The sequence below is a fragment of the Drosophila subpulchrella genome, chromosome 2R (genome assembly GCF_014743375.2).
Source record: "Drosophila subpulchrella strain 33 F10 #4 breed RU33 chromosome 2R, RU_Dsub_v1.1 Primary Assembly, whole genome shotgun sequence".
Lineage (NCBI taxonomy): Eukaryota > Metazoa > Arthropoda > Insecta > Diptera > Drosophilidae > Drosophila > Drosophila subpulchrella.
In genome coordinates, this window is record NC_050611.1 from 752561 (window position 1) to 777986 (window position 25426).

Below are 25426 nucleotides of genomic sequence, written 5' to 3' on the forward strand. Positions count from 1 at the left end.
GCTTTTCGACGTTATCCACACTGCTTGTCAACTCAACCTCTCAAATCAGCTGTGAATTTGGCGTGTGAAAAAAGTCGACCTGAGAACAAATCGGAAGTTTAAATCGAAAATCCAGCCAACATGAAGGTCATCTACAACACCCTGTTCAAGCGCACCTCCACCTACGCCGTGGCCATCATCGCATCGGCCTTCTTCTTCGAGCGCGCTATCGATGTCACGTCGGTCGCGATCTTCGAGGGCATCAACAAAGGCGTAAGTATAATCCTCTTATGTAATACGGGTTTCCTGGCCAAATACTGAGTTTTCCCCCCTTTGCAGAAACTCTGGAAGGACATCAAGGGCAAATACGAATAGATCACCATGATTCGTTGTAATTAGCAATAATAATCAACGTTTATTCTAAACGAAACGAAAACTAAGCGGAGTTTCTTTGGGTTATTTAGACTTTGGGGGCTCCAAGGATCCATCTAACACCTCCCAGGGCTTTTCGTGCCTCTCGGCATCCCAGGGCTGTTGGTTGGCCAGACGAGCGGGTTCCTTGAAGGACACACCGTTGTCCTGGAGGGTTTGTAGCAACTTCTGCAGCTTGCTTCCGGGCACCGCATCCACGTTGCACGTCATCTCCGTAATCCCCGACTGCAGACAACGGTGGGCCAGCACTCTCCCGAGGTTCACAAACGCCGAGGTATCGTTGGTCTTGTAGAGCTGCTGTTTGATGGCCCATTCGGAGGTGCTGGCACTCAGGATGGTTCCATTCTCGAAGTGCTTGACATCGGCGCTGACATATCGACCACTGGTGTTGATCTCCAGGGTGTGCCAGTAGGATCGACCGGGTTTCTCCAGATGATAGCCACCCGGCTTGTAGGCAATTCGTAGTCTCTCCAGATTCCTGGGATTCCGGTTGATCACATATTCAGTGCTGGTTTGCGGGGTGCTCAGAGCCTTGATTTTGTGCAGGACACGGGCGGAGGTGAGGGGGCGAGCGCTGCGAGACATAGTTGCACCGGAACCACAGCAAAACCGTGTTTTTAATTGATACTTAGGAGGGAATTACAAAACCACGACAATATATTTTGAGGAGTCCCCTGTGTTGCCAGATGGCCAGAAACCAGTGTTGGCCAACACAGCCGGACGAATTTAGTGCTGCAGAATGGCCGAACTTCATTTCGAGGTGAATGGCAACTAACAGCTGATTTGGTTTTGTTTTTCTTTAAATTTCTAGTTTCTTCAGATTCTTTTGCCCTGACCTTGAGCCCCTTCGCCGCCCCCACCGAAATTACGACCCCCTCCAGACATGCGCCAAGCGGATCCGGCGCCCCCTGACGGTACGCCCATGAGTCTGCAGCCGAGGTGAAGAAGTGGCGGTTGGGCGAAGAAGCAAGCAGTGCGCGTCCAAAATTGCAAAGTGAATTTATTCGGCCTACAAAAATCGGTTATGTAAAACCCGTAGAGGCCCGCTAACTGCCCACGCATATCGTTCTTGTAAAACTAAGAACTCGTTAAAATGTTGATGGTTGTGTGTTCCAATTTGAGGCGTCCCGGGCACGTGGGCGCCGCATCCGCCATGCGGAACCTAAACTGGATGATCAGCGGGGGATATAGACCGCCGATCCAGGCACTGTCTCGGGTGAGCTTAACTATAGCAACGGAGTCGTAAAATGTTTCACCTTAGTGACCCCCAATAAACATAAACAAAATCAGGCCATCGCTTTCTCTTCTTATTCACCTTGTTTCAAAAGCAACCAGTTGTCGCCATTCCCACCACACTTGGCGGGAAAGTTTGAATTAACTTGAACAAGAAATCTAAAATGCAGTAACACAAGTTAAGTGCATAGATACGATAATGGTTATACTAGGACTAGTGAAAACTAATTTGAAAGCGATCCCGAATCAATATACAAACATGCATGTGTTTTTTTATTTAGAAATAGGTTTTCATTGTTTTCAACGCATTTGTATCAGTATCTTCTGGCTACCTCTCTTAGGTAAACAATAACACCTTTCCATCAGTACTATCTTGCTAAGTAATCCATGGCAAGCAATTGATAAGAACTCTCTTGCGAAACTCACCACCTGGCGCCTAGAACTCGAACCCACCACGGTTGGCGCCCAAATTCGAATGCTTATCTCGTCAAGTCGCAGCAACGTGATCATTATTCACGGAAGCGCTTGGCTAAGCACTTTGGCCAACTGATAAAGATAGTTTCACAATCAGTCGACCACTTACTGTTGCCTCACTGCTCTCGCGCCCTTTCTTTCGCTCTTTCTCGCCTTTTCTCTCTTTGTTTAGGGGCAGCCGCCCCCGTTTCATGCGTGTTTTTGTGCCTGTTGCACTTGGCGATTTCAGTCGAGTCAAAAATCAGTTACGCTCGAAAGTTCCCGCCGTCCGGATGCGAAAGATTCTCAGGTGCAGGTGCAGGTGCCAAATGTAATACCCCTCGAACCGAGCTGAAGGTCGCCTTGGATCTCTGACGCCGTGAGTTTTTGCTGCATTATGTGCGCGAAAATGCAACGTGGACTTCCGCAGCGGATTTTCACTGCGCATGCTGCTAACCTGTGGCACAAAGGCGGCTTTTCCCGGGGGTGGTGATAGGTAATCCGAAAGTTGACAAAGGAAATACATAAAGCAAGTATTCGAATCAAAATGCGTAACTCAGAGAGGCATCTGGCCAGACACAAACACAAAAGGAAACTATTCTGGGGAGCGACCGATAAGATTAAAGGCTATCCATGGTTAGCGGCGGGACTTGCCATGTGCTCTTTCTGACCGTAGATATTTTAATTTCCATCCTTATCTGCAACCCACAGCAGTACGTCCAAGCTCCGGAGGCGCGTCCAGTGGCCGAGGAGCGGTTTCCGGCCAGTCAGCAGGACCGCAAGGATATCGCCACGCAGACCGTGCGGAGTGGCCAGCCCAAGGACCTGTCACCGCCTCCGCCCACGTCGCCCCTCTCGCCGCCCATGTCCGACCGGAACGCCGATCCCGCCCTGGATGTGGGCCCCGGCGTGGAGGTGCCCTACAACATCGACTGGATATTCCCCAGGCTAAGGAACCCCACGAGGTTCTGGTACGTGGCCAGCCAATTCGTCATCTCCGCCGTCGGAATCTTCAGCAAGATTGTGCTGAGTGAGTACCTATCTGCAGAGCCGACCTTACCCAACATCTGGCCCAAAGGCACGTTTATTTTTGGCCAAGCGATTCGCTCGGAGAGCTCACGCCCCTGACCGTGAATGCGAATTCGACTAAGACTGCGACTGCGAATCTCTCGGTTAATAAACGATGTGCGGATGCTGGCCATCGAGGTCAAACATGTGCCGTGCTGTTAATTGGTGCCTCTGCACAATTATGCAAATGCTGATCTCTCGCCTCTCTATTTTGTTTTGCAGTGTTTCTCAACAAACCCCGCGTCTACAACAAGGAACGACTAGTCAAACTGATTTCCAAGCGACCCCAGGGCGTTCCCCTGCTGACCGTGTCCAACCACTACTCCTGCTTCGACGATCCCGGCTTGTGGGGCTGTCTTCCCTTGGGAGTCGTTTGCAACACCTACAAAATCCGGTGGTCGATGGCCGCCCATGACATCTGCTTCACCAACAGGCGGCACTCGCTGTTCTTCATGTTCGGTGAGACTATTGGGGACTACTTGATGTAGGATAACAGGAATCGGGGGAAAAGGTCCTTACGTGCTTAATACATGGAATAGCTTGGGAATTTATTTAGCTTTATTTGTACTCTCGATAGTCAATTAAACTAATTACACCCGGGGGCGTCTAGGAAATTCATGAAAATTCTAATCGATTTTGTTTGGAATACCAGTATAAGACTGCAGGAAACAGTTGATGAAAAATATACCTTTATCATGGAGTCACTTTTGTTGAAACAGAACTTCCGTCTTATAGATGACCGATATAATAACAATCTTCTGTAGTTCTTCATTGATCATGACTTTGTTTTGGTTACACACTTAATTTGGGCGTCACAAACTATTTTGCCAAGGTCCACGACCGGAAACAAAGAAAACACAACTTTTAAAGTTTCAAAGAGACACTTAAGACTTTTATTAAAATTTAATTTTGTCTTAATATTTTTAAGAAACATTTTTTAATTGCTGATAATTTAAAACTAAAAGACGACTAATAGTTTCCCTTCCCATTCCCAGGCAAGTGCATACCTGTTGTGCGTGGCATCGGTGTCTACCAGGAGGCGATCAACCTGTGCATCGAGAAGGCCGCTCTGGGCCACTGGATCCACGTGTTTCCCGAGGGCAAGGTGAACATGGAGAAGGAGGAGCTGCGGCTCAAGTGGGGCGTGGGCAGAATCATCTACGAGTCACCCAAGATCCCCATCATTCTGCCCATGTGGCACGAGGGCATGGATGACCTGCTGCCCAATGTGGAGCCCTATGTGATACAGCGGGGCAAGAAGGTTACACTGAATGTGGGTGAACCACTGGACCTCAACGATTTTATTCTGGACCTCAAAAAGCGCCAAGTGCCGGAGCCCACGGCGCGGAAGCTCATCACAGACAAAATCCAGGAAGCCTTTCGGGTAATTTAGAATGTTTTATGTCTTGCAATCTCTTATTAATTTACCATTTTCACAGGACTTGCGGGCGGAGACCGAGAAATTGCATAGAGAACGCAACTAGCAAATCATCATGGAAGAGCCTAGCGGCAGACATTTGTACTAATATTTATTTGTATAGTATTAAGCCTAAAATGAACCCTCGAAAGCCCTTACAATCCATTTATAATAATTATATTTTCGTGCATTATGGTTATTTCTTCCCTATGTAATTGCTGGAGAGGCACTTCAAGTGAAACAGTGTGCATTATTAGTGTAAATATACAATTGAAATTAATAAGAGTAGAGGGAATATTTTGGCTGAACAAATAAAAAGCTCATCTTGAATTTAATGTTCTTCTCCTTGGGACTGAAAAGTTATATTTTTAAGAGCACTAACTATTTCAATAAATAATTGTCTTCAAATGGCGTTCTTAATCGCGATTAATATCGTTTTAGAGACATATTTAGAAAGAAATGGGGCAACATTATCTCCCAGCTGTTCAAAAATTCACCGTTAAGAGACCGGGCAAAAAGAAGGCCATGTGGATTATTTATATTTCAATAAAATTTCAAGTTCGAATAGGTCGCTTTTAGTAGGCAGACAAATGGGCGAGCTTTTGCTGAATACGCCAAAGAGAAGGCAATTGCTCAAGGATGGCCACCCCGTTTCCACCAGGTGCCAGATACTAGGACGCGGAGCCTACGGCACGGTTTTCAAAGCTATATACCGGGGTATGTTCAATATCTTTGAAGGAATTAAATAAACTGAAGGTTCTAATGCAGATCGGTCCGTTGCTGTGAAAATCATTCGAGCCCAGGCTTCTTCAACACTGCACAATGAATCGCATTTGATGAACTTGCAGCACAGGAACATTGTGCGGCTTCTAAAACTAGAATCCGCCGTGGAATTCGGCTTGGTCATCATGGAATGTCCCAGGGGACAATGCCTGCAGAGGATCGTAGACACTTTGGCGCTGCCACTGATGCATAGGGTTTTGTACGATCTGTTTTCCCCTTTATAAACCTCTGTCAACAACCACAATCTTTTTAGGATAACCCTGGATGTGGTCGCTGCTCTGAGATACTGTCATTCCCAGAACGTATTACATCTGGATGTAAAGCCAACCAATATATTGGTTGCCCTGGGAATAACATCTTCGGGGGTTGGCAATTTATCCAAGGTAAAACGCAGTTACATCTGCAAGCTCTGTGATTTTGGTTCCTCCATTGAGATGGGCGAATCTTGCGCCAGACCAGAGCAAACTAGTGCCAATGGAACCCTGAGATATATGTCTCCAGAAGTGCTACGATCAGACACTCTATCCGAGGCCTCCGATATCTACTCCCTGGGCATTACAATGTGGCAACTGCAGGCCCGCAGATTGCCCTATCACCCGCTCGATTGCAATGAAACCATAGCCTACCAGGTGGTCAAGCACGAACTTCGGCCGGATAAGTACCATCAATTAAAGATTCTAGCTCTAGATTGCCCCAGCGACTGCGATTGGAACTTTGTCAATGAAAACGACGCCGACGTGATATGCAAGAGGGCCAGTGCCTCGGCCCGCCGTAATCTGAGCCTCGATCCATCTTACACCGCCGGCCGTGATCTGAAAAAGAAATGCCGCCGGAACCGATTAGCACTCCACTTCGATTGTCATAGCCCGGGGCCAGAGGCCAGTGCGTGCTTGGAAAGCGCCTACTCCAAACTTTACAAGAGCTGCTGGGTCAGCGCCCCGGAATCTCGTTTGGGCTCCCTCCAGCTGAAGCATGAACTGGAACTCATTCTTTGCCGTACCACCTAAGTAGTTTAAGAGATCGTGTTTGTTTGCGTTTTACGTTACTGATTAGTAGTACCCGCCCATACATATCTATGTAAGATTTTACCAACCCGCCGCGATAACCGTTTTCGAGAGGCGAGGCCACTGGTTAGGTCAATAATTTATTTTTCTGTAACTTCTTTTGTTTATTTGTACTCGCTACGCTAAGAAAATACAATTATAATGTTTATACGAGCTTACGTCTATGTTCCCTCCTCGATCGTAGTGCGTTCTGTTCTATATAGTGTAGGTATATGCTTAGGAATCGGGCTGCTGCGGAGAATTAGTCGGTGGCAGCAGCCCCTGAGGAGCTAACTACGGCTGAAGAAGAGCTTGTCATTAGTTAGAACGACTGCTATGTACAGTTTATTGTAGGGTCGTCGTTTAATGTTTAATGTTCGCTTAGAAACCGTATATAGATGTGTTTATATATCGTACCTATGTATGCCTTCTATACTGCATCGTAAACACTGAAATATTTCACCCTTAAATGCAAATGTTCAACTGCTGTTGTGTGGGGAGCTACTAACTCGGTTTAGTTTACGTGTTAACCATGTCCTACAAATACACTCGACTTGTGCGGAAGACTACAGTATTGGTTCATCTAGTCATGACCATAGCTAATAGTGGTTTGAATTCAGTTTGAAATCAATCAAATTGTCCCATTCTAGTTAGTATAACCTACTGATTTGGGTGCTGCGACCGCTGCTCTACAAAATACAGGGTATAGAGCAGGGCGAGCCGATCGGTTTGGTTTTTCTTTTCTTCTCTTTTTCAGGGGGAACAGTTGGCAGTGCCGCTTACAAGGTAAAACATCCTTCAAAAATTTACAATATACATAAATACTCGTATTCGTACGTACAAAACTCGCTCGATCCTCCACAATCAGCTTAGTCTGATCAATCTTCTGTATCTTTCTGTTCTGTTCTGTTTTGTTTGAATATATCACAATTTAGTCTTTTTAAATCTTTAAATATTTGTTAGCTTGACGATTATTGATTTGAGATTTAGCAGTGGTGTTTCCTAACTGGCGTAGGATCGTCGCACGGGAACTGGTGGAGGAATCTTCGATTTTCGCTGCTGCTGGGGCTGCTGACCCGGTGACCTTTGCTGTGGGGACTGCGGCGAGGGGGAGGAGGGCGAGGGCGAGCAGGACGAGGACATCGAGGAGGACGAGGACACCGACGAATGGATGCTCGTTGGAATTCTGGTGGGCTGCGCCTTGGGCAGGCAACTCTTTGGCGGCTCCGTTGACTTGGCTTCCTTCTGCAAGATCAATGCGGAATTGATACAATTAAACAATCTATGATTTCGAGATGATCCCTTACCTTCTTTGGCGAAACAGCCGCTGCTGGATGAACCGGCGAGGTGACCCTCTTCCAGCCATTGCTCCTGCGCCAGGAGCTGGCCGTCGGAGGCGTTGAGGCCTGCCGCAGCAGCATCCGCTCCTTCAACTTGGTCACCATCCCGGGCGCCGGAGGCACCACCTCCCTGGCCATTTTCGTCATCATGGCACAGCTGATGCTGTCGCTGCGCACCACGGTGGACTCCAGTTCGCGGCGCTGGTTGTGTCGCAGGATGCAGCTGGGCTCCTGCTCCTCCAGCACCGATTTGGACTTGACCAGGACATGGGGAGGTCGTCGCAGTTCGCTCTTGATGATCTGGGCAATGCACTGTTGCTCGTCCAGTGGCTTCATCGGCGTGCTGCCCACAATCATGGGTACATCCTCGATTTCTATGTCGCTCACCCTCCTTCGGCACTCATCGATTACCGCGTAATCGGGTTCCTCGTCCTTCTTCGCCTGACTGGCGGACAGATCGTCCGTTTCGCTGGAGGAGCAGCTGGTCAACTGGGCCCTTCCCGCCTCGCTGGGCGTGGGACTAGCTCCTGCAGTTCGTCCCGCCGGACCCACCTGGCTCTCCGACATGCTGGAATCCTCGCCATCGTCGTCGTCCTCGTCCTCATCATCCGTCTCACCCTCCAAATAGGAGTAAAGGCTGCGCGAGGAGTTCGAACGGATGTTGACCAGCTTGTAGAAGTCGTTGGTGAAGTCCGTGCAGGCCACCTCCTCGTCCTCGGAGTAAACGATCTACAAATGGGAATAGTGATAAGTAAAGATAAGTGGAATCCCCTCCAGCTTCATCGCTCACCTTCTGCTGCAGCAGCTGAGCAATGCCATCGGCCACTGAATCCGTTTCCACCGTGGTGGAGTTGATAAGGTCGCTGGATGGCCACAGCCAGTCGTGATCCCTCTTCCTCCGCTGCTGCTGCTGAGGATGCTGGAGGTGGTGGTGGTGCTGATCCCGCTCGTCGTCGAAGGTCATCACCGCCAGCTCCTCCTGCGACATGCTCCAGTCCTCCATTTCCGTGGAGCAGGGCTCGGCGGGCAGAAGCCATTGCTCCGGTTCCTCGGGCAGGTCCTCCAGGTGGCCATTCGACGGCTGCGGCTGTCCACTGCTCATGGTGCAGTAGCCCTCGTCCCTGCCCTTCACCGGACTGGCGGACAAGGCGGCATTCTGGGCCTCCAGATCCCGAACCCTGCCCTTCAGCATGCTCACTTCCTCCCGCAGATTGTCTTCTGCCACGATGGCGTCCACCACCTTGCGCATCACGTCGTCCAAGCAGTGCTCATACTGCCGGATTCGGGTGAGCAGGGATCGGTTCTCCTGCTGCATCGACTGGAGAAGGCTCTCCTGGCGGGCAAAGCGGGTCTGTAAAGTAGTCGGAATTAAATGGTATTAGTTTAGATAACTCAAGAATTTTAACAGCTTTGGATAATATCTTTGTAAAACCTGATGGTATTTAATATTCCACTGACCAAATAAATATATTTCATATTATCTTTTTGTTTTCACTCAGATAAGTTCATTGATGAAAATGATAAAATTCATATCTGCTTTTATAATCTGTGAAATGGTTTCAGTTTTAGATAAGCTGAAAGTGTTACATGTAAACATATGAGTAGTTACACCCTTACTATCCAAACCATTACACATTTTATGTCAAAAATCGCAGTAAATTCTACAACATATTTTGTTTATCATCAAAATCAAGTGCAGATTACAGATAGACTGCGTGTGCTTATAATACCTTCTGTCACGACCAGGTTTTAATCGACATTTCCAAACTCCGCTAATAAAGAGTAAGCTTTCAATTGATATTGCACAAAGCCCATAAAAGCGATCCGTGCAGTGAAAACCTCTGTTGAGAAAGGGCTAACTGATTAGATCAAGTATTTATCAAGTGCTGGGGGCAACCTTCGCCCGACAGCTGCCCTGACGAGGGTCACAGACTGGCACACGGCTCCTCATCCATCAACCGGCTCTTTTCTGTAAGTGCTAAGTGAGCAGTAGTTACAAGACCCCCTCCCCGGGACCCCAGCTCCAACGTGTAACAAATATCCAATCTCGATCAAAGCCAACTTGTTAGCTGGCCAGAAGGTCACATGTAGCCATGGGACGTGAAAACCTTGGGCTTCATTAGCGGGGCCTTACAAGATTGGGCTTGGGCGGCTTTGGCCGGCGGGGCGAACGAGATTGCCAGAAGTTAACGACGAAAGGGAAAGCATTTTCCATTCCATTTCCCCCAACCCCAGGAGAATGGTAATGAAAAGCTGCCACTAGGGCGTAGTGAAGCGTCTCTAATGCCGACGCTCAATCAATTCGGGCAAAAAATGTAATGTGCCTTTTTCCAACATCCCGAGAAAGTCTCGCCGACGACTCCAGTTACTCCGTCCGGATAAGAGACAATTTGCATGCGCCGGAATGGCAGCGAGGGGAGAGATTGTTCTTAAAAATGAATTTATGCGTTTATTTATGACTTGAGTCGGAGGGACTACCCTCCCCCCCTTTCCCTTCTCGCAGTGCCGAGGAAACTCGCGCTGTGCAAATTGATTTGCCACATGCTGCGCGGCTCCGTGCGGAAAAGCCCCCTTGTCCCTCCCCCTTGTCCCTCCCCAGTTTCCATTTCCATCCGATACATACCTGCAGTGCCTTGTGATCCCGACATGTCTGCATTTGCTTGCGTTCTTTGGATTTCATAATGCGATTCATGCTGCGGATTCGGATTCGGATGCGGATGCGGGTGCCGAGGGAAAGCGAAAAAAAGAGGACAAATATAGAAATGCATAAATGAAAACGAGTTGCAAAAATCATCGCAAACGCGGGGCGCTTTCAGCAGGGAACTCCGAGTATTGATTACTTATTTATCAGTGGCTGAATGAAAATGTGACTGATTGCACTGATTCTATGGTTGTATTATGGGTGCATCAAAAATACAAAAATATTCAAGGAAAATATTTATTATTTTATTTTGTTTAACTTATTTAATCTCTGCACGACATTCTATTGTTGTATTATAGGCACTTTAAAAATTTAAAAGTATGTTCAATTAAAAGCTCTTTAATTTTTAAATACGACTCACTTTATGAACAAAGAAATTGCTTTTAAAAATATTTGACTGGATTTTAAAAATTAAATTTATATATATATATTTCAGGCTTTTTAATGATTCAATGAAATAATGTGATGCTTAAAACAATATTATTGTTGTTATCAAAATTTTTAAAATAATATTTGAGTCAGAAAAATGTTAAATAAACTCAGTTACGAAAAACTCATTTACTGTTGAATTACAAAAACAAACTATTTTTCTGACTTTAAAAATAACGAAATAATGTTTAAGTATATATAAGCAATCCCCAATCAATTCCCTGCTGAATTGTGTTTAAAAAGAAACGTTTGCATAAACAATCTGCTTGGAAATTAGCAGCTAATGGTGGTCATAAAGAAAGAAAGGCCCGAAAGAGAACTCAAATCTCGGCCTAGACCAGAACTTTGCACCAATTCGAAATCGCGGTAATTACGTATTCGGGCCGGCAGAGGGCGCTGCTGAGGGTTCGGTGATTGATGGGTTTCGCCAGTAAGCGCTTCCTGCTTCATCCTCCGATTCTTGGCAATTTGGAAAATTGCATTCGCCGTGCCGTTAACTTGTTCTGTGCGTAATGGCCAAGAAGGCCGAAGGGGGCGTGGCCGGTCACGAGTTTGGGTATGAGTTATTTACGTACGATTTGCCAAAAGCAGCGCGAAATCTACTCCGAAATTGCCGGCTAGACAAATTAAATAAATATTTTGGACGGTACTTGGCAATTGTGCTAATGGAGCTTGGCCCAAGAAACAGAAGTGCGAAAGTTCTGGTCTACGGTCGATCCACCCTCTTTCCGTACTTATTTTCCACACACTCCACACGAGTGTTGTTATCGCGTTTAACAATTTAACTTATTTGTCACTTACTTCTCAATTTGTTCGCGCAATTCCTTCTCGAACGTTGGCGACCCGCATTGGCTCTGAAAAAGTGCAATTGACCAGGGCACGAAAAAAGAAAGAAATGGAAAAAAACATTAAATAAAATGCGAAAGAAATTAAACACAATGAATTAGTGCACTCGTCGCTGATTAAGAACGACAATTTAATTGTCCATATCACAGTGCCAATCAGCAGCGTTTTACAAGCTAATGGACAGCGACAAAGGAGCCGAACCGAGGGGCTGGGAATTCGGGGGCAGGGGTCTGATAATACTACTGATACATTAGAACAACCCAGGAACTTGGATGCATGCAACACCATAAATCACCGGAGTCAACAACCCAGACCCTGGCTCTATTTTCCCCGCACTTTCCCCCGCGTCAACTGTAATCGATAAAAATTACATCACGACTTTTTCATCTGTGTGACGTGACGATAAAACACATCCAGACAGTTTGTTATAAATTGTTTGCCTTAGTGCTAACAAAATGGATGACAACAGCCACAACATTTACAGATCCGAGTGTGAATGAATCGTTGAATATCGCAAGTACTATTAAAGTGCCAACACAAGTCCGAGATTACAGCAACGGCAAATAGGTATAGAGATATAGATAAGAGTCGATTCTGTTTGCTCAGTCGAGAGTTTTCATAGAATGTATATATGGATGCCCCTTGTGGCTTATAAGGGGAATTGCCGCCCCACCTATTAATCAATTTAATTATGCAAGGGACCTGCTTCAGATTCCTAAAATTCCCTGTCATAAGAACTCTGCGCTCCACTTGGCTACGAATTCCTGGGCTGCGCTGCAAGTCTTTTGTTGCTCCCCTAAAATGTACAGAGAGAAAAATGTGTGGCCAACACTGCTTCAGTTTTTAGTTGGCATTTTAAGTTTTTCTGAAATGGAAAATGTTCCTTTAATGGCAGAGAGTCTTAGAAGAATGAAACATACATACGCATTTGTACCATTTAAATTATAGAAATTAAACTCGTAGCACTCAAAAAAGAACTAAAATTATCTATGAATTGGTCAAATCTTTACCAATTATAAAAATTTTAAACAATGTCCTATGAGAACTTATTTCTAGTCTTGTTAAGCTCTTTTTATTACACTTGTTCGCTTGGTAGCGAAATCTAATAGATAAAGTCAGACGCTAATACTAAGTTTACATCATTCTGAATTTCTTTGTTGTGTAGTGAAATATGTCTAAAACGCTTTCATCTGCAACAGCGGCAAAAGAAAGGGAGCCATAATAAAATGGAAAGGGGCAGTGGGAGCGGAGGGAGCGATAAAACGCAGCAGCACGCGCCAATAAAGAAGTCGCCCAGCAACCGCCCAACTCCCAACCACCCACCACCCCCTCATTACACCCCCTGGCCACCCGTTAAAGAGGCACCCGGAATTACAAATATATGCAATAATTTTTATTAATTCGCCTTCATGCATGAGACGCGGGGACCAATATGAAAATGCCCCTGCTGGAAAATTGGAGGCAACAGCAGGCGGCAGCCGTTGGAAGTGGAAAGGAAGGGGGGAGGGGGTATGGGGGTATGGGGGCTTGGGGCGGAAAATGGGGATCCCCAGACTGATTGCCGTCCTCAGGCGCCACTTGTGCCGTCGAATGGCGAGGAATGATGAACGTGTTAATAAAATTAGAGAGCCAAGGCGTTTGGACCACTCCCAGCCCCCTTTTCCCACCCAAGACGCTATTTCGGGCAACTGGTGCGCCTGTCGGCAGCTGTTGGCCACTGCACCACCCAGCCACCCAGCCCCAATCCACCCAGAGACCCCCTCCCCACCCCCTTTCACATTTCCCATTCAGGAGGCGACGCGCATAAATATTCATTGTGAATTTCCCTCATAAAAGCGAGGGAGTAAATACCGGGGCAACGAAAGCGGTGCCGACGCGGAGCTTATTGATGAAGTTATAAAATCAGACATGAATTCTTTATTAATTAATCGAAACTTTGGCTACCAAGGCAGCCAAAAAGGTTCAAACACGAAACTCCGCACAGGTTTCAATTAGCATGCGGCTTGCAACACGACGAGGGTGGCCCAAAAATGATTTAAGGGGTTCAGCGAATACATAGCCCCGCACCCAAAACAGAAATTAACAAAACAAATCCCGGCAACATGTTGCACCCGTGTCCCGGGGATAAAAAGTACGAACCAGCCGGAGGAGTGGGCGAATCGAAGGTCTTGCGGAGGGTGGCGCATCACACGGCCATTTGCACCCGCAAACGCACTTCCGGAAGATGTCCGGACCACCCCGGACTTAAGCTCTAGTTTACACAGAGAGAACCAACATATATCTTTTTGTTCTTAAAGTTTGGTATGCGTTAGTTCATTAAAGTCAGCAAGTATATGCCAACACAAACCTTAACCTGAACATCAAACTAGTTCTTTATAAATGTCTTTAATGTATATAAAGTTCGTCTTTAAATGGATATATGTATGCACTTATTATGACAAATTCTTTAAAGAATTACGACTTTTTTAAAAAAAATAGTTGGTATGGAAGCTACGAGTTAATAGGTAAATAAGTTACAAAGTAATAATTTGAATTAATAATTTTCCAATTAGTTGATAGCTTAGATTGCTTATGACATATTTTCTCTGTGTAAAACAACATCAAATTGTTTAATACTTTTTCTCTTGGTAACCCCCTTATCTGCCATGTCCTATCCCATAAAAATCATCCATTGTCCTGACGGGGGAGTTTATCAAAAGGGAAAATTCCACGCGTGTTCCTAACGATCGCTCTAAAACCGAGTTGGGATTAACGTGAACCCCCGTTTTCAAAAAGGGGGAGAAATATGAACATGCTTATTATTAATTAACATGCAGATTGAACGGCGGGCGGCCTTCGTCCATTTTGGAATTTTTAAAATCCTCCAATTGATTCTTACCATCTTTGTTCCTTGTTATTGTTACGCTTTATTCCATTCCAAATGCGATTACTCTGGTGACTCCTTAAGTTGCTTTTTTGGTTGCCGGTGCCCAAACTTTGGTTAACTTTCGAGACCACAAAACCGTAAAAATAACAACCAAGTTGGAGTCCGAAAGTGTGTCTGGGTGGGGCTGTGAAGGGGAGGGGGTTGGCTATCCCCAAAGCGGAATAAATTTCGGCAAAAAGCAAACAACGTGGCTCAAATTAGAAGAAAAGATATAATTTCCGGGAAAGCAAAATAAAAAAACTCTTTAAAAAACACGCGACCGATGGCGAACATTTGTGTTGCTCCCGAAAGCCGGCGAAACAATGATAAAAAGGACACAAAGGAGCGAGGAACTGGGAAAACAACCCTCGTTGGAGTGGCTTGAAAATCGAGAGAGAGCGACTGGCGAATTCGCCGCATTTCACCGAGAGAACAGCTGCTGGGAACCTGTTTCCCCCGCCCATCCCTCCCCGACCACTTCGATCAGCTGCAACTGCCGGCAAAACAACACCCCAACCACCCACCCTCCTTCGCCCACCCTCCGCTCGCCGATGTTTATACCCGTTACTCGTAGAGTAAAAGGGTATACTAGATTCGTCGGAAAGTATGTAACAGGCAGAAGGAAGCGTTTCCGACCCCATAAAGTATATATATTCTTGATCAGGATCACTAGCCGAGTCGATCTAGCCATGTCCGTCTGTCCGTCTGTCCGTCTGTCCGTCTGTCCGGATGAACGCTGAGATCTCGGAAACTATGAGAGCTAGGCTATTAAGATTTGGCGAGCAGATTCCTGAGCTTCTTACGCAGCGCAAGTTTGTTTCAGTAGAGTGCCACGCCCACTCTAACGCCCACAAACCGCCCAAAACTGTGGCTCCTACAGTTTTGATGTTAGATAGAAAATTTTAACTGAAATGTATTAGTCTTGTCCATACCTATCGATTGACCCAAAAAAAATTTTTCTACGCCCACTCTAACGCCCACAAACCTCCCAAGAAAAAAAGCTATGACGTCAGAGCCAGACAGTGCGAAATGTTTTTACGCGTGTATGTGTGTGTATGTTAATAGTTGCCGGCCGAACTTAGCGGCAAAGAGAAAAGCACTGCCGGCGCTCAGAGAGAGCAAAGTGCGCGGCTAACTTATTCTATTGAACAATGAATTTGTCACTCCTACCCTAACGCACACAACGCTTAAATCTGTCTTCCGCCGGTAGGTGGCGCATTTAAATCTCGCTTTGCTGCTTGCATATCTCCATTTCCCTTTGGTCGCTTAAGCTGAGTAACGGGTATCTGATAGTCGAGGTACTCGACTATAGCGTTCTCCCTTGTTTTTGATGTATTACTCCGAATTCGAATAACTCGAATTGGCCGTTTTTAATTTAATGAACCGCGACCGTGGGACTGGGAAGGAGATGGGCAAACAACAAAACAAACATTTCGCAGATGCGAGGCAGAAGAACAACCCTATATCTATACCATACATACTGGGACTGGTGGTGATCCATCCACATTCTGAACTTCTCGTCCGCTGCGTCAAATGCAAACACTAAAACGTCACTTGAGCAAGACGAGGAGTGAACAAAAAGTTACACAAGCGGAAAAAAAGCATTGTATTAAATCTTTCGATCTTATGTACAACCTATATCATTTTGACATTTATTATTATTATTATTTATTCGACAATTAAACAGAAACCAGTGCAGAGAGAATTATTCAAGTACATTGTTCTTGAATTGAGAATATTCGTTCTTAAAAACTGACTAACTACATTTTGGTATCAATGTTCTGAATTTTTGAACGAAATGATGAGCAATTTAGTTTATTTAACAACTTTTTGATAAGTACACACTACTGACTGGACTAATAGTTTATTTGTTGAGATATACAATGTAAATATCGCTAAATCAACTTGAGTCAAGCAAAATAAAAATATTTTCAACTTTAAAAATGTTGTTCTATTTTTAAGAACATTTTCAACTCAGATGAGAACGTCAGAATTTTCTCTATGAGAGTGAGAATATTATTATATAACTTAGTTAAACGGGAATCTTATCATAGATCTTGAAAATAACTATACAGAAACAAATATAATATTGTGAAAGTATAAGAACCATCTTCCGTTCTCTGTGTGTAGATGTGTGAGTGGGATGGACAAAGCCATCCCCTTCCCCGAAAGAGTTTCGCGAAAAAAATTAATTGCATTGCACTTTTTTGTCAAGGGGTTCTGAAGAGTCGACCTCCCCATATGCCGCATAGTGGTGGTAGTTCCGAAATTCTCTCCGGGTGTCGAGGGGGCGTATGAATCATCAAGTTGGCTTTAGGTTTGGCTTTAAAAAATTCAGCGAGGATCTTGGGGTAGCTCGAAAAGGGTGGCTTTTCTATGCATTAATGGGCACTAGTAATAAGTATGTGCAACAATATTACACTCCAGAGTGGCTATGACCTACCCTAAATTTATGGCTATATATTCAGTTATGTACATAACTCTAGTTCCGGGCCGGGATCCACGGATGGGTGGTTGCAAACGGACTGGGAATGGCTATAGGTGGTGCAGCAGCAGTGTTGGCGGTGGTGCCTTTATTTCCGAGTGAGTAAACCATCAAACGCTTGCGACAAAATTATTAGCAATTCAAAAGCGGGAGAAGAAGACGCTGCAAGATGATGACGATGATGATGATGATGATGATGATGATGATGCTGATGGGCGGTACTAAGGGACCTTCTATTGATGTGGATAATAAAAAGTGCCCATGCTGCGAGTTCTTCGCCTTCATCGTGTTCCTGGCCCCACTTCCCTTCACTTCGATGGCCCTTGTAAGCGAACCAAGTGCCACTCAAGAGACATCGTCCGAGACCAGGACCACGCCCCCTTCTTGACAGTTGACAGCGACAGTTTTTCTTTTGCCTCCTTTGCTTGCCGGTACAGTAGAACTTCTACTACTAAACCACCCAACTGCTTTGACGAAAATTTAAGTTAGAACCTCTGGGAATTCGAAGAGGAAAATTTAAATTATCCCTTTGCGGCATGATCCTTTGTTTAACTTAAGACTTAAGATTGCAATACTTAAAGGTTTCAGTTCACATTTTATGTAGATTTCTTTAATTTGCCTGCTTAGTAGGAAAGTTAAACATTTATAAACATTATTTTACACCAAAAATACGTTTAAAAATAATTTCAAATCATTCAGTTTCTGCCCCTAGGTAATTAAACTTTAAACTGGCTTGGGTTTAACTTGACACAGCTTTACTGTACTGTATTCTCCTCGAACTCCCCCCTTCCACTGGCGCTCTCCATTTTCTTGAGTTGAATGCAGCTGGGCTTATTAAAGACGCAGATTTCCAAGGGCAACGAGGAGAAAGCGAGGGTGGCTGCGAGATTACTGGAGGGGCTGGACTTCCATGGAATTAAAAATTGAGCACGTGCTGGTGGCGAAAGTTGGGCATTGTGCATCTCCTCCGTTTTCCCCGCCTGCTGCCCTTAAATCAACTTTTCATTAGCACATGCCAATCCATTCAGATTTGGCTTGTTGATCTGTCGCCTGATTAAAGGCAAACAAATAAACAAAACTTCCGTTTAGTCATCTGCCTCTTCGGTTCGTTTGCCAGCATTTTGTACAACAAACACAAATATTTGAGGGGACAAAGGATTAAATGTCGTGTTGCCATGAGCCTTACTTTGCGGACAAGGGCTCAGCTGTTGCAACAGAAAGGAAATTGGTAAAAAACGGCAACTGTCAGCAATTCGAGCAGGATGAAGATGGAAGACTTGAAAGCGGAAACCTAGCAACGAAAGTTGGGGGTTATAAACCCTTTGAAGGAAGGCTTTCTTATCAATTAAGAGACCATAATCGCAGAGTTCTCGGCCTGGAAATCAATTACACTAAAGTAAACCCACACTCTCCTTTCGGCCAAATAAGAAACAGATGAGAATGATGATGAAAGTGGGGCTGGAATGGAATTGGGAGCGAGAATGATGATGATGGGGATAGCATGCCGAACCGGAAGATGGATATTCATTGAATCGTGCCATTTATTGCATGCCACATGGCCAACAAGCTGTCTAAGTCTGCCTTGAACCCTCTGCGAGCCCCGTTGCTCACACTTTTAGCCCTGGTACCCGAAAAAAGAATTCTGCAACATTCACACTTTTGGTGGCCCGACTTGTCAATGGATTGCCAGCTCCTCTCCTCTTTGCACAGGAAAAAATTAAGGGAATTTCAATAAGAAATTTGTATGATAAAATGTAAATAATTCGAATATACCCAATCGTTAAAAGATAATGTATAAAGTCTATATGACCGGCGAATTCGGGTTAGATTTCTAGCAAACCCCAATTCTAACATCCTTATAATTTCTACCCAAATTGTACCCTGATCAAGTTGAAATGTTAAAAAAATAAAATTGTTGATTTCTGCATATCACCCAAAGTGTCGTGAAAAATCTCTCTTATTTAGTGTACATGTTTTCTTTGAGTGCACTTCCTCTGAGCCACTGATATGCCAATAACAATAAAGTACACACACACACAGCTGCTTTGTGGGGGAGGGACTTTGACTAAGTGAAAAGGAAGGACAGTGGCAAAAGCAAAACCAAACGCCAAGAAAAGCGCAAAAGCAGCTGAGGGAGCAGCGAGCATAGTTAATCGTTATTTACAGACAGATAAAGTGCAGAAATATTGCCAAAGGAGCTGGAAGTTGGGACAGCGGCAACGGTAGCTCATGTATCCACTCCGCCCACTTCCCCCCACTCCGGCCAAACTCCTTGTGGTGCAAAAAAAAGACAGCATCCGCATATGCCCGTGCACTGGAAAAAAAGGATTACAATTTTAAGACATTAAAAATCGATTTAGGAAAAATAATTGTCTAGGATTCCATCCGTTAACGTAGTATCACCTAACTCATTTGTAAATTGTTTTAATAAGATTTTACTTATTTGAAATAATACATAAAAATATTTTTTTATTCTTTGGAAATGTTTAACTAAGTTTGTTTTTAATATAACTTTGCTTTTTAAAATTTTTACTAGTTTGATCAATCCCAGAAGTATGTTTCGTACTGAAATACTTTGGTAAAAAAACAGGGTTTGTTTATACTTTTGGATACTAGTTTCTTAGAAATTGTAGGTTAATCATTTGAAGCCTTTGTTCTGGCTTCGAGCCATAGTTTGTTTTCAGTGCAGTAATCGGATTCCCATGCACGGACCACGCTTGCAGACTGGCGAGCTGATAAGGCGGAGAATGGGAGGTCGGGGGCAACTGCCACTGCCGCACTCGTAAATTTGCTGCGAGCTGGGCCGCCTGCCAAAAGCATAGAAAATCAGGCAATGGCCAGAACGGGCCCGAACAGAGCAGAGCAGAGCAGAGCAGAAAGCACTTTTCCACTTTTCCTCTCGACGCGTTTTGTCTCCGCCGCTTCCTGTGAAAATCAGGAACAGCAGGCGGCGGGTGGCCATTTGGCTGCGGAAATCATTGGCCAAAAAGTGGGTGTGGGCGTGGAATGGATGCCACTGAGGCCGTGGCCACACGCTGCTCCTTTTCACACCATAAACTCCAGGCAGTTAACTCGTTTTCGGGGCTCTGGCTCGTCCTACTTCTTTTTTGTTATCAAATTCAATTACCTAAAGCCGGAAATGCGTATGCCAAACCAAGCTCCTTCCGCCGGAAAGTTCCGGCCATTAAACTTTCTTTCGGGCCGACAAGGGGCATCCTCCGGCCATTGTGATGACAGTTTAGGTTGTGATTTGCCATTGGACGGGCTTTGATCGAGTGGACCGAAGGTAATAAACCGCCGGAATATCCTATTCTCAGTTTTTCTAAGACGCATTTTATGTGACTTTATGTTCGCCAATTTGCATGCAAGTTCTCTTAAATGTCACTTCTCAAAAGTTTGGGTATTCCTAATCTGCTGGATTTGCATTTAAACTTTCTTTAAAATAGTACTTGGGATTTGTTTAATTTATAATTGTAGGTACACCCAACTATATAATAGTAAAATGGAACGAATTAGTTACTCTCCCAAAAACAAAATACACACAGCTTTCCATTTTATTGTAGTTTTTCTATTAAATACTAACTAAAGCAACAATAAAATACAAGTCACTATTCCTAGTTGTTAACCTATTTTTTACAGTTACTTAACTATTCGTATTGGTCAAATTTACCTATACAATGTTTTTTTGTGTATTTCTTTTTCGATAAACCAGGGTATGTGCAGACTGGTCCTGTCTCTTTTGGGCATTGTGTCTTTTACTCCTGCTGTCGGATAATTTGATGTTGATGTTGCTACATATGCATGTAATTTAAGCTTGTAACTTTTAATTGCCCGGCCAGGCGACCTTGTTGGCATTCCCAACCGCACAAACCGCACAGAGCGCAAACGACTGAACACGATTAATGACCCCCATGTCCATCTAGACCCCGGAACCCCTGAACCCCTGAATCCCGGAACCCCGGTGCACCCCACCCAAAGACCCCTGCCCCGAACCAAATCTCTCACACGCTGACCGCACAGGAAATTAAAATGCTTTGGGAACGGCCCAGCGAAAGACCCAACTCCGGCGACATCAAATTCAAAGTTCATTTCGAGAGCAATGTCCGGGCTGGGTAATAACATCTCAACTTCGCAGGGGGCAGGGGATGGAGATGGATATGTATGTACATAGATAGATGGATACATTTCCGTAGGAGTAGTACTCACTTTCTGGAACTGCTCCTGCAAACGCAGCAGAGCGCCTTCAACTTCAATCATCCGCTTCTCCAACACATCCTGCAAGAACAACAAAACAGAAAAACCAAAAACTCAGGAAGCAGCGCAAGATGGCTAAATGCTATGGCTAAGTTCCCAAAACGAAAAGTTAAAGCTAGCTAGAAAATGTGCATGGGTGTTTTTCCTCAATTTTCCGTGTATGCATATGTGGCCAGTGAACCAATGGGTTTTTAGGTGTGAGTGTGGGTGTGTTTGTAAGCGGTTTCAGTGCTGCCCAAAAGCTTGATTTCTAGTTTTTAAAGATAGTTAAAGTAATCTTAGAAATAGTCTTAAGTGCCAATTGCAAGTTGTGTGGAGATTTGTAATTATCAGAAATTATAGCGTACAGTTCAAGAATATAATTATTAAATTTAATTTATACATATATGTTAAGTTACCTAGTAATTAAAAAAGGTTTAATCTGAGCTGCCACTAATTGAAAGGTATTATGTGTGCTTTATAACCTCCTATAAGTAGGGGCTATAAACATTTTGTGGCTACAATATGCAGTGACAGCACTGTTCGCAGCGGTGCGATAAAAATAATTATAACAGCTCGAACAGAAACGAAAGCAATTGAAATTAATTTACGATCTTGTCACCGCAACGAAAACAGAAAACAGATTCGAGGTGTAAAAAGCAAATCATTGAACTCTTTTGGGCACAATCCCGATTTTCCGAGTGAAGGCAACATTGCATTCGGACCAAAAAGTAAAACACAATAAGTTTCAACTTAATCCGCACGCGATGAGGAGAAGGTCTGGGGCACAAAAGTGGGTACAAAGTGGGAAAGGGGGGCCAGGGGGTGGGGACAGGTGGGCAAGTTGCAGGTGTGCATGGCCAATAACTCACCGAGAGCAAGGCTGACATGCCACAGAAGAACGGTGGCACAAAAGGCCGACTTTTCGAGTAGAAAACGCTGAGGAAAAGCGCCCAAAGAGATCAGCTACTTAGAGCACTATGTACAGATACAAGTGTGTCTATACCTACATAATACACACATGACAGGGAGTCATCAGGAGGCGGGGGCGTGGGCAGGAAATGGAAATGGCAATTTCAAAGTATTTCCCTGCCTAAAAATGGCCAGCCAATGTTTCTCGGCTCGAACAGACAACACAAAAATCACAAAAAACAAAACAACTAATGTGACGCCGCCGCTCGTAAAACACCAGTTTGCTTTTTTGGATTTTTTCCCATTTTTTTTTTGCTGCTTTCTGTTTTGTTAAACACTTAATATTAGTTGTGGAAGTTGTAAAAATAATTTTTATAGCTTGAGGAAAATGGCTGTGTTGTCTTTTGAAGCATGGGTTTTGTTTTCAGTTCGGCCTTTTTGCGCAATAGACAAATTGATTTTTGTTGTTCTGCCGTAACGAGAGAGAATTTATAAAGATTACGATCCAAGCGTGATTATGAATGGCCAAAAGAGTTGGCCAACTAAGCGAGACTGAATGCCATGATTTGTGGCAGGAAATTATCCAGTCTCGAGGTGGAGCTGCCAGTTGTACACAGAAAGAAATAAGTCGGGGGTCTTAATTTTTAAGGTTAATAGCAATGTCTTAAATAGTCTCCAACAAATTTTTATAATTATTTACTCATTTTATTTGCAATGCCTAATGTATTTTGATGTTTAAATAACATTCCGATACCAAAACACTCATGCATTATTCACCTTAAACCATTTAAAGACCAAATAAATCCGTAAAAAAAAATCTCTATCGATTTCTGGAACGTCTTAAAGCCCCACTTCGAGACTTTTTTCCGTGTAAACAAATATAGCAGAAGTAGGTACACACATATCCATATGCTAATGCAGGCAATGAAATGGAGACGGCGACAACAATGCCAGCCCATAGACTTCTATTCCAGCTGGCGAAACTGTGCGCATGTGCTGCCGAGTCGGGGAATCGGAGAATTGGAGAATCAGAGCCAGAAGCTGCAACTCCAGAAGAGTAGGGGGATCGGGACACGGGGTAAGAAGTCTGAGCAAACACAGCAAATAAATAGCTGGCAGTTCGTTGAACCCTCCTCAATCACTCGTCGCCAGTGCGAAACTGCACAGTTGCAACAGCAACTGCGAAAGCAACAGCAACTTCAAAAGCACGGCAGCAACTTATGGGGAGAGAACGTGACTGGGTTCTGATGACAGCCGTGGATGTGGATGCAGTGCATCAGCTCCATTGTGTGCGCACAAATAATCGAGATGCCATTTGGCAAATTTGCCGCGAGTGGGTGTCTGTCGGGGCGGCTGGAGCTCGGCTCTGGGCCCTGGGCTCTCGGATCTTGGTAATCGAGACACGCAGCCTCTGGAGCGGATTCGTGGGTTCAATTAGCAGGAGCCGTGACTTCTGCCTGGCCAGGCGGCCTCTCCAGTGGATTCTGGGAAGCATTACCGCGTCAACTGCCATTTACATGGAGCAGTTACCACGTTCCCGGCCGCTGCAGCTGGCCCGGCTCATTTGCAGCCGCTTATGGACCATCCAGGCACATCCATAGCCTGCAACTACCATAAATCAACTGCAGCGGCTGCGCATGCGCCATACTTAGTGCTATTAAAACGTCACGGAAGTCGGAACGTGAGCAGCAGCGAGAATTTGGAATTCGAATGCCGTGGAGCGAACATATGGGAGCACCAGCACCGTACCGCCAATTCATGGGAAAGGCCAGCGAAGCCAGGTAATTGTCAGCATTTAAATGCGATCAATTAGGCCGAGAAATTGGGAAGAAATCGGGGAGCAATTGGCGTGACCCGGGATTCCCGAGATTCGCATGTCAAGAGGTCATTTGCCGCATGAGGAGTCCTTCATCAATCTCTGGAACGCCGCTGCGATGTGTCTCAAATGGCACGTTAACGAGTTCAAGTGGCTCAAACCGATGGGCCGAGTTCAAAGGTGTTTGCCTAGCCGAGAGCCTCGTTTGCATGCCGCCGCACTTTGGGAAAATTCTCCTCCACACGCCAACAATGGAAAGCTTTCCCCGCTGGTTGGGAAAAATTTGGGTTAACCACTCACAAAACACCAGAGCCGAAGGTTAGTTGATGGTGGGGAAGTAATAGCTATATACGGGGCTATGATTTGATTCGGGCTGATTTGATTGTCTGTAATTGGATGGGTCTACGTCTATCCCAAAAGCGCTACGTGCCTTTCTATCGAAACCAAAAGCAGGGAGTTACCGAATACCAGGCCAGGGGTTAATTATGGTTCCGAAAACTCACCTTATCACAGCCGCCGGATCCGGAGATCGAGCCTCCCTGTCGCTCCAGGGAGAGAGTTCCCGCCTCTGATTCCACGGGCGTCCTGGGCTGGTGGACCAACTGAATCCTTCCCTGGGAGATCTGTATGTAATTTGGGGGCGGTGGCATACTATCCAGCACATCGTCCTTGTCGTCTTCATCGCAATCCTTCTCGTTCTGCCTAAAATTGCATAGCATAAATTCAAGATAAGTTGGTGTCCGTTTTTGGTTCTTAATCTTCGACTTTAACCATTGGTTTCACAACAAAATGGCTAGTAATTATTCACTTCACTGGCACACAAAGTGGTTTTCATATCGCCTTGGAATGGCTGGCGTATTTTTTAGATTGCCCCATAAAGAAGTGTCAAAATATTTCCTATTGCTCACGTCGCTTATCGGAAAATTCCGAAAAAATTAAACAAGCGGCAAAATGGTTACACAATGCAAAAATATATACCACACCAAGTATAGTAAATATAGGCTAAAAGAAACTTTGTAGAGGCAGCTCATAAAGTGATCTTAACAGATAGTTGCAATGACCAATACACTCAGAAAAACCAACAAAAATAACCTTAAATTGGCTTTAGGTTAAATTGGCTTTAGGTTAAGCGAAAAAAGATAATTGCTTAATAACAGTTTTGACCATCATTAAAATATTTTTTAATTTAAAATAATGAACTTAAAATGTTATTGATAGGTCTTTTTAAGTACAGGAAAACTAAACAAAAAGTTTGTTTTTTACCGAGCTGTAAAATTATAGTTGCAACTAACTCAAAAATATATATACCATGGGGTTAAAATATGGCATTTTTGCTTAACCCATGTTACTG

General features: G+C 44.7%; 5 protein-coding genes across 12 annotated transcripts in view; 3 read left to right on the forward strand and 2 right to left on the reverse strand.

Annotated features, from left to right (window-relative positions):
• Positions 1-26: 26 nt before the first annotated feature.
• LOC119551294 (cytochrome b-c1 complex subunit 9) lies at positions 27-415 on the forward strand. Its single transcript, XM_037860573.1, has 2 exons — positions 27-252; positions 319-415. The coding sequence occupies exons 1-2, from the start codon at positions 121-123 to the stop codon at positions 352-354; spliced, it is 168 nt and encodes a 55-aa protein (XP_037716501.1). The 5' UTR covers positions 27-120; the 3' UTR covers positions 355-415.
• Positions 365-1121, reverse strand: LOC119551293 (39S ribosomal protein L18, mitochondrial). The gene has a single exon (XM_037860572.1). The coding sequence runs from the start codon at positions 994-996 to the stop codon at positions 436-438; it is 561 nt and encodes a 186-aa protein (XP_037716500.1). The 5' UTR covers positions 997-1121; the 3' UTR covers positions 365-435.
• Positions 1122-1234: 113 nt separating this feature from the next.
• LOC119551290 (tafazzin homolog) lies at positions 1235-4862 on the forward strand. 5 transcript variants are annotated; one of them, XM_037860565.1, is made up of 5 exons: positions 1235-1627; positions 2812-3127; positions 3388-3624; positions 4161-4549; positions 4605-4862. In XM_037860565.1, the coding sequence occupies exons 1-5, from the start codon at positions 1505-1507 to the stop codon at positions 4647-4649; spliced, it is 1110 nt and encodes a 369-aa protein (XP_037716493.1). In that variant the 5' UTR covers positions 1235-1504; the 3' UTR covers positions 4650-4862. The 5 variants fall into 5 exon arrangements, with proteins under 5 accessions (XP_037716493.1, XP_037716492.1, XP_037716495.1 ...); XM_037860564.1 differs by having other exon boundaries at positions 1237-1627; positions 2809-3127; XM_037860567.1 differs by lacking the exon at positions 1235-1627 and adding an exon at positions 2319-2476 and having other exon boundaries at positions 2809-3127.
• Positions 4863-5085: 223 nt separating this feature from the next.
• On the forward strand, positions 5086-6587 carry LOC119551291 (proto-oncogene serine/threonine-protein kinase mos). Its single transcript, XM_037860569.1, has 3 exons — positions 5086-5299; positions 5351-5564; positions 5619-6587. The coding sequence occupies exons 1-3, from the start codon at positions 5173-5175 to the stop codon at positions 6370-6372; spliced, it is 1095 nt and encodes a 364-aa protein (XP_037716497.1). The 5' UTR covers positions 5086-5172; the 3' UTR covers positions 6373-6587.
• Positions 6497-25426, reverse strand: part of LOC119551288 — a 40741-nt gene continuing 21811 nt past the window's right edge. Inside the window, exons 3-9 of one of the 4 annotated variants that reach the window (XM_037860558.1) lie at positions 24579-24777; positions 21321-21389; positions 11680-11732; positions 10372-10441; positions 8539-9099; positions 7716-8477; positions 6497-7653 (exon numbers count right to left, since the gene is read on the reverse strand). In XM_037860558.1, the coding sequence (XP_037716486.1) occupies positions 7411-7653; positions 7716-8477; positions 8539-9099; positions 10372-10441; positions 11680-11732; positions 21321-21389; positions 24579-24777 (1957 nt within the window). In that variant the 3' untranslated portion in view covers positions 6497-7410. The remainder of the gene's footprint in view (positions 7654-7715; positions 8478-8538; positions 9100-10371; positions 10442-11679; positions 11733-21320; positions 21390-24578; positions 24778-25426) is intronic. The other 3 variants (XM_037860559.1, XM_037860560.1, XM_037860561.1) reach the window with 3 other exon arrangements.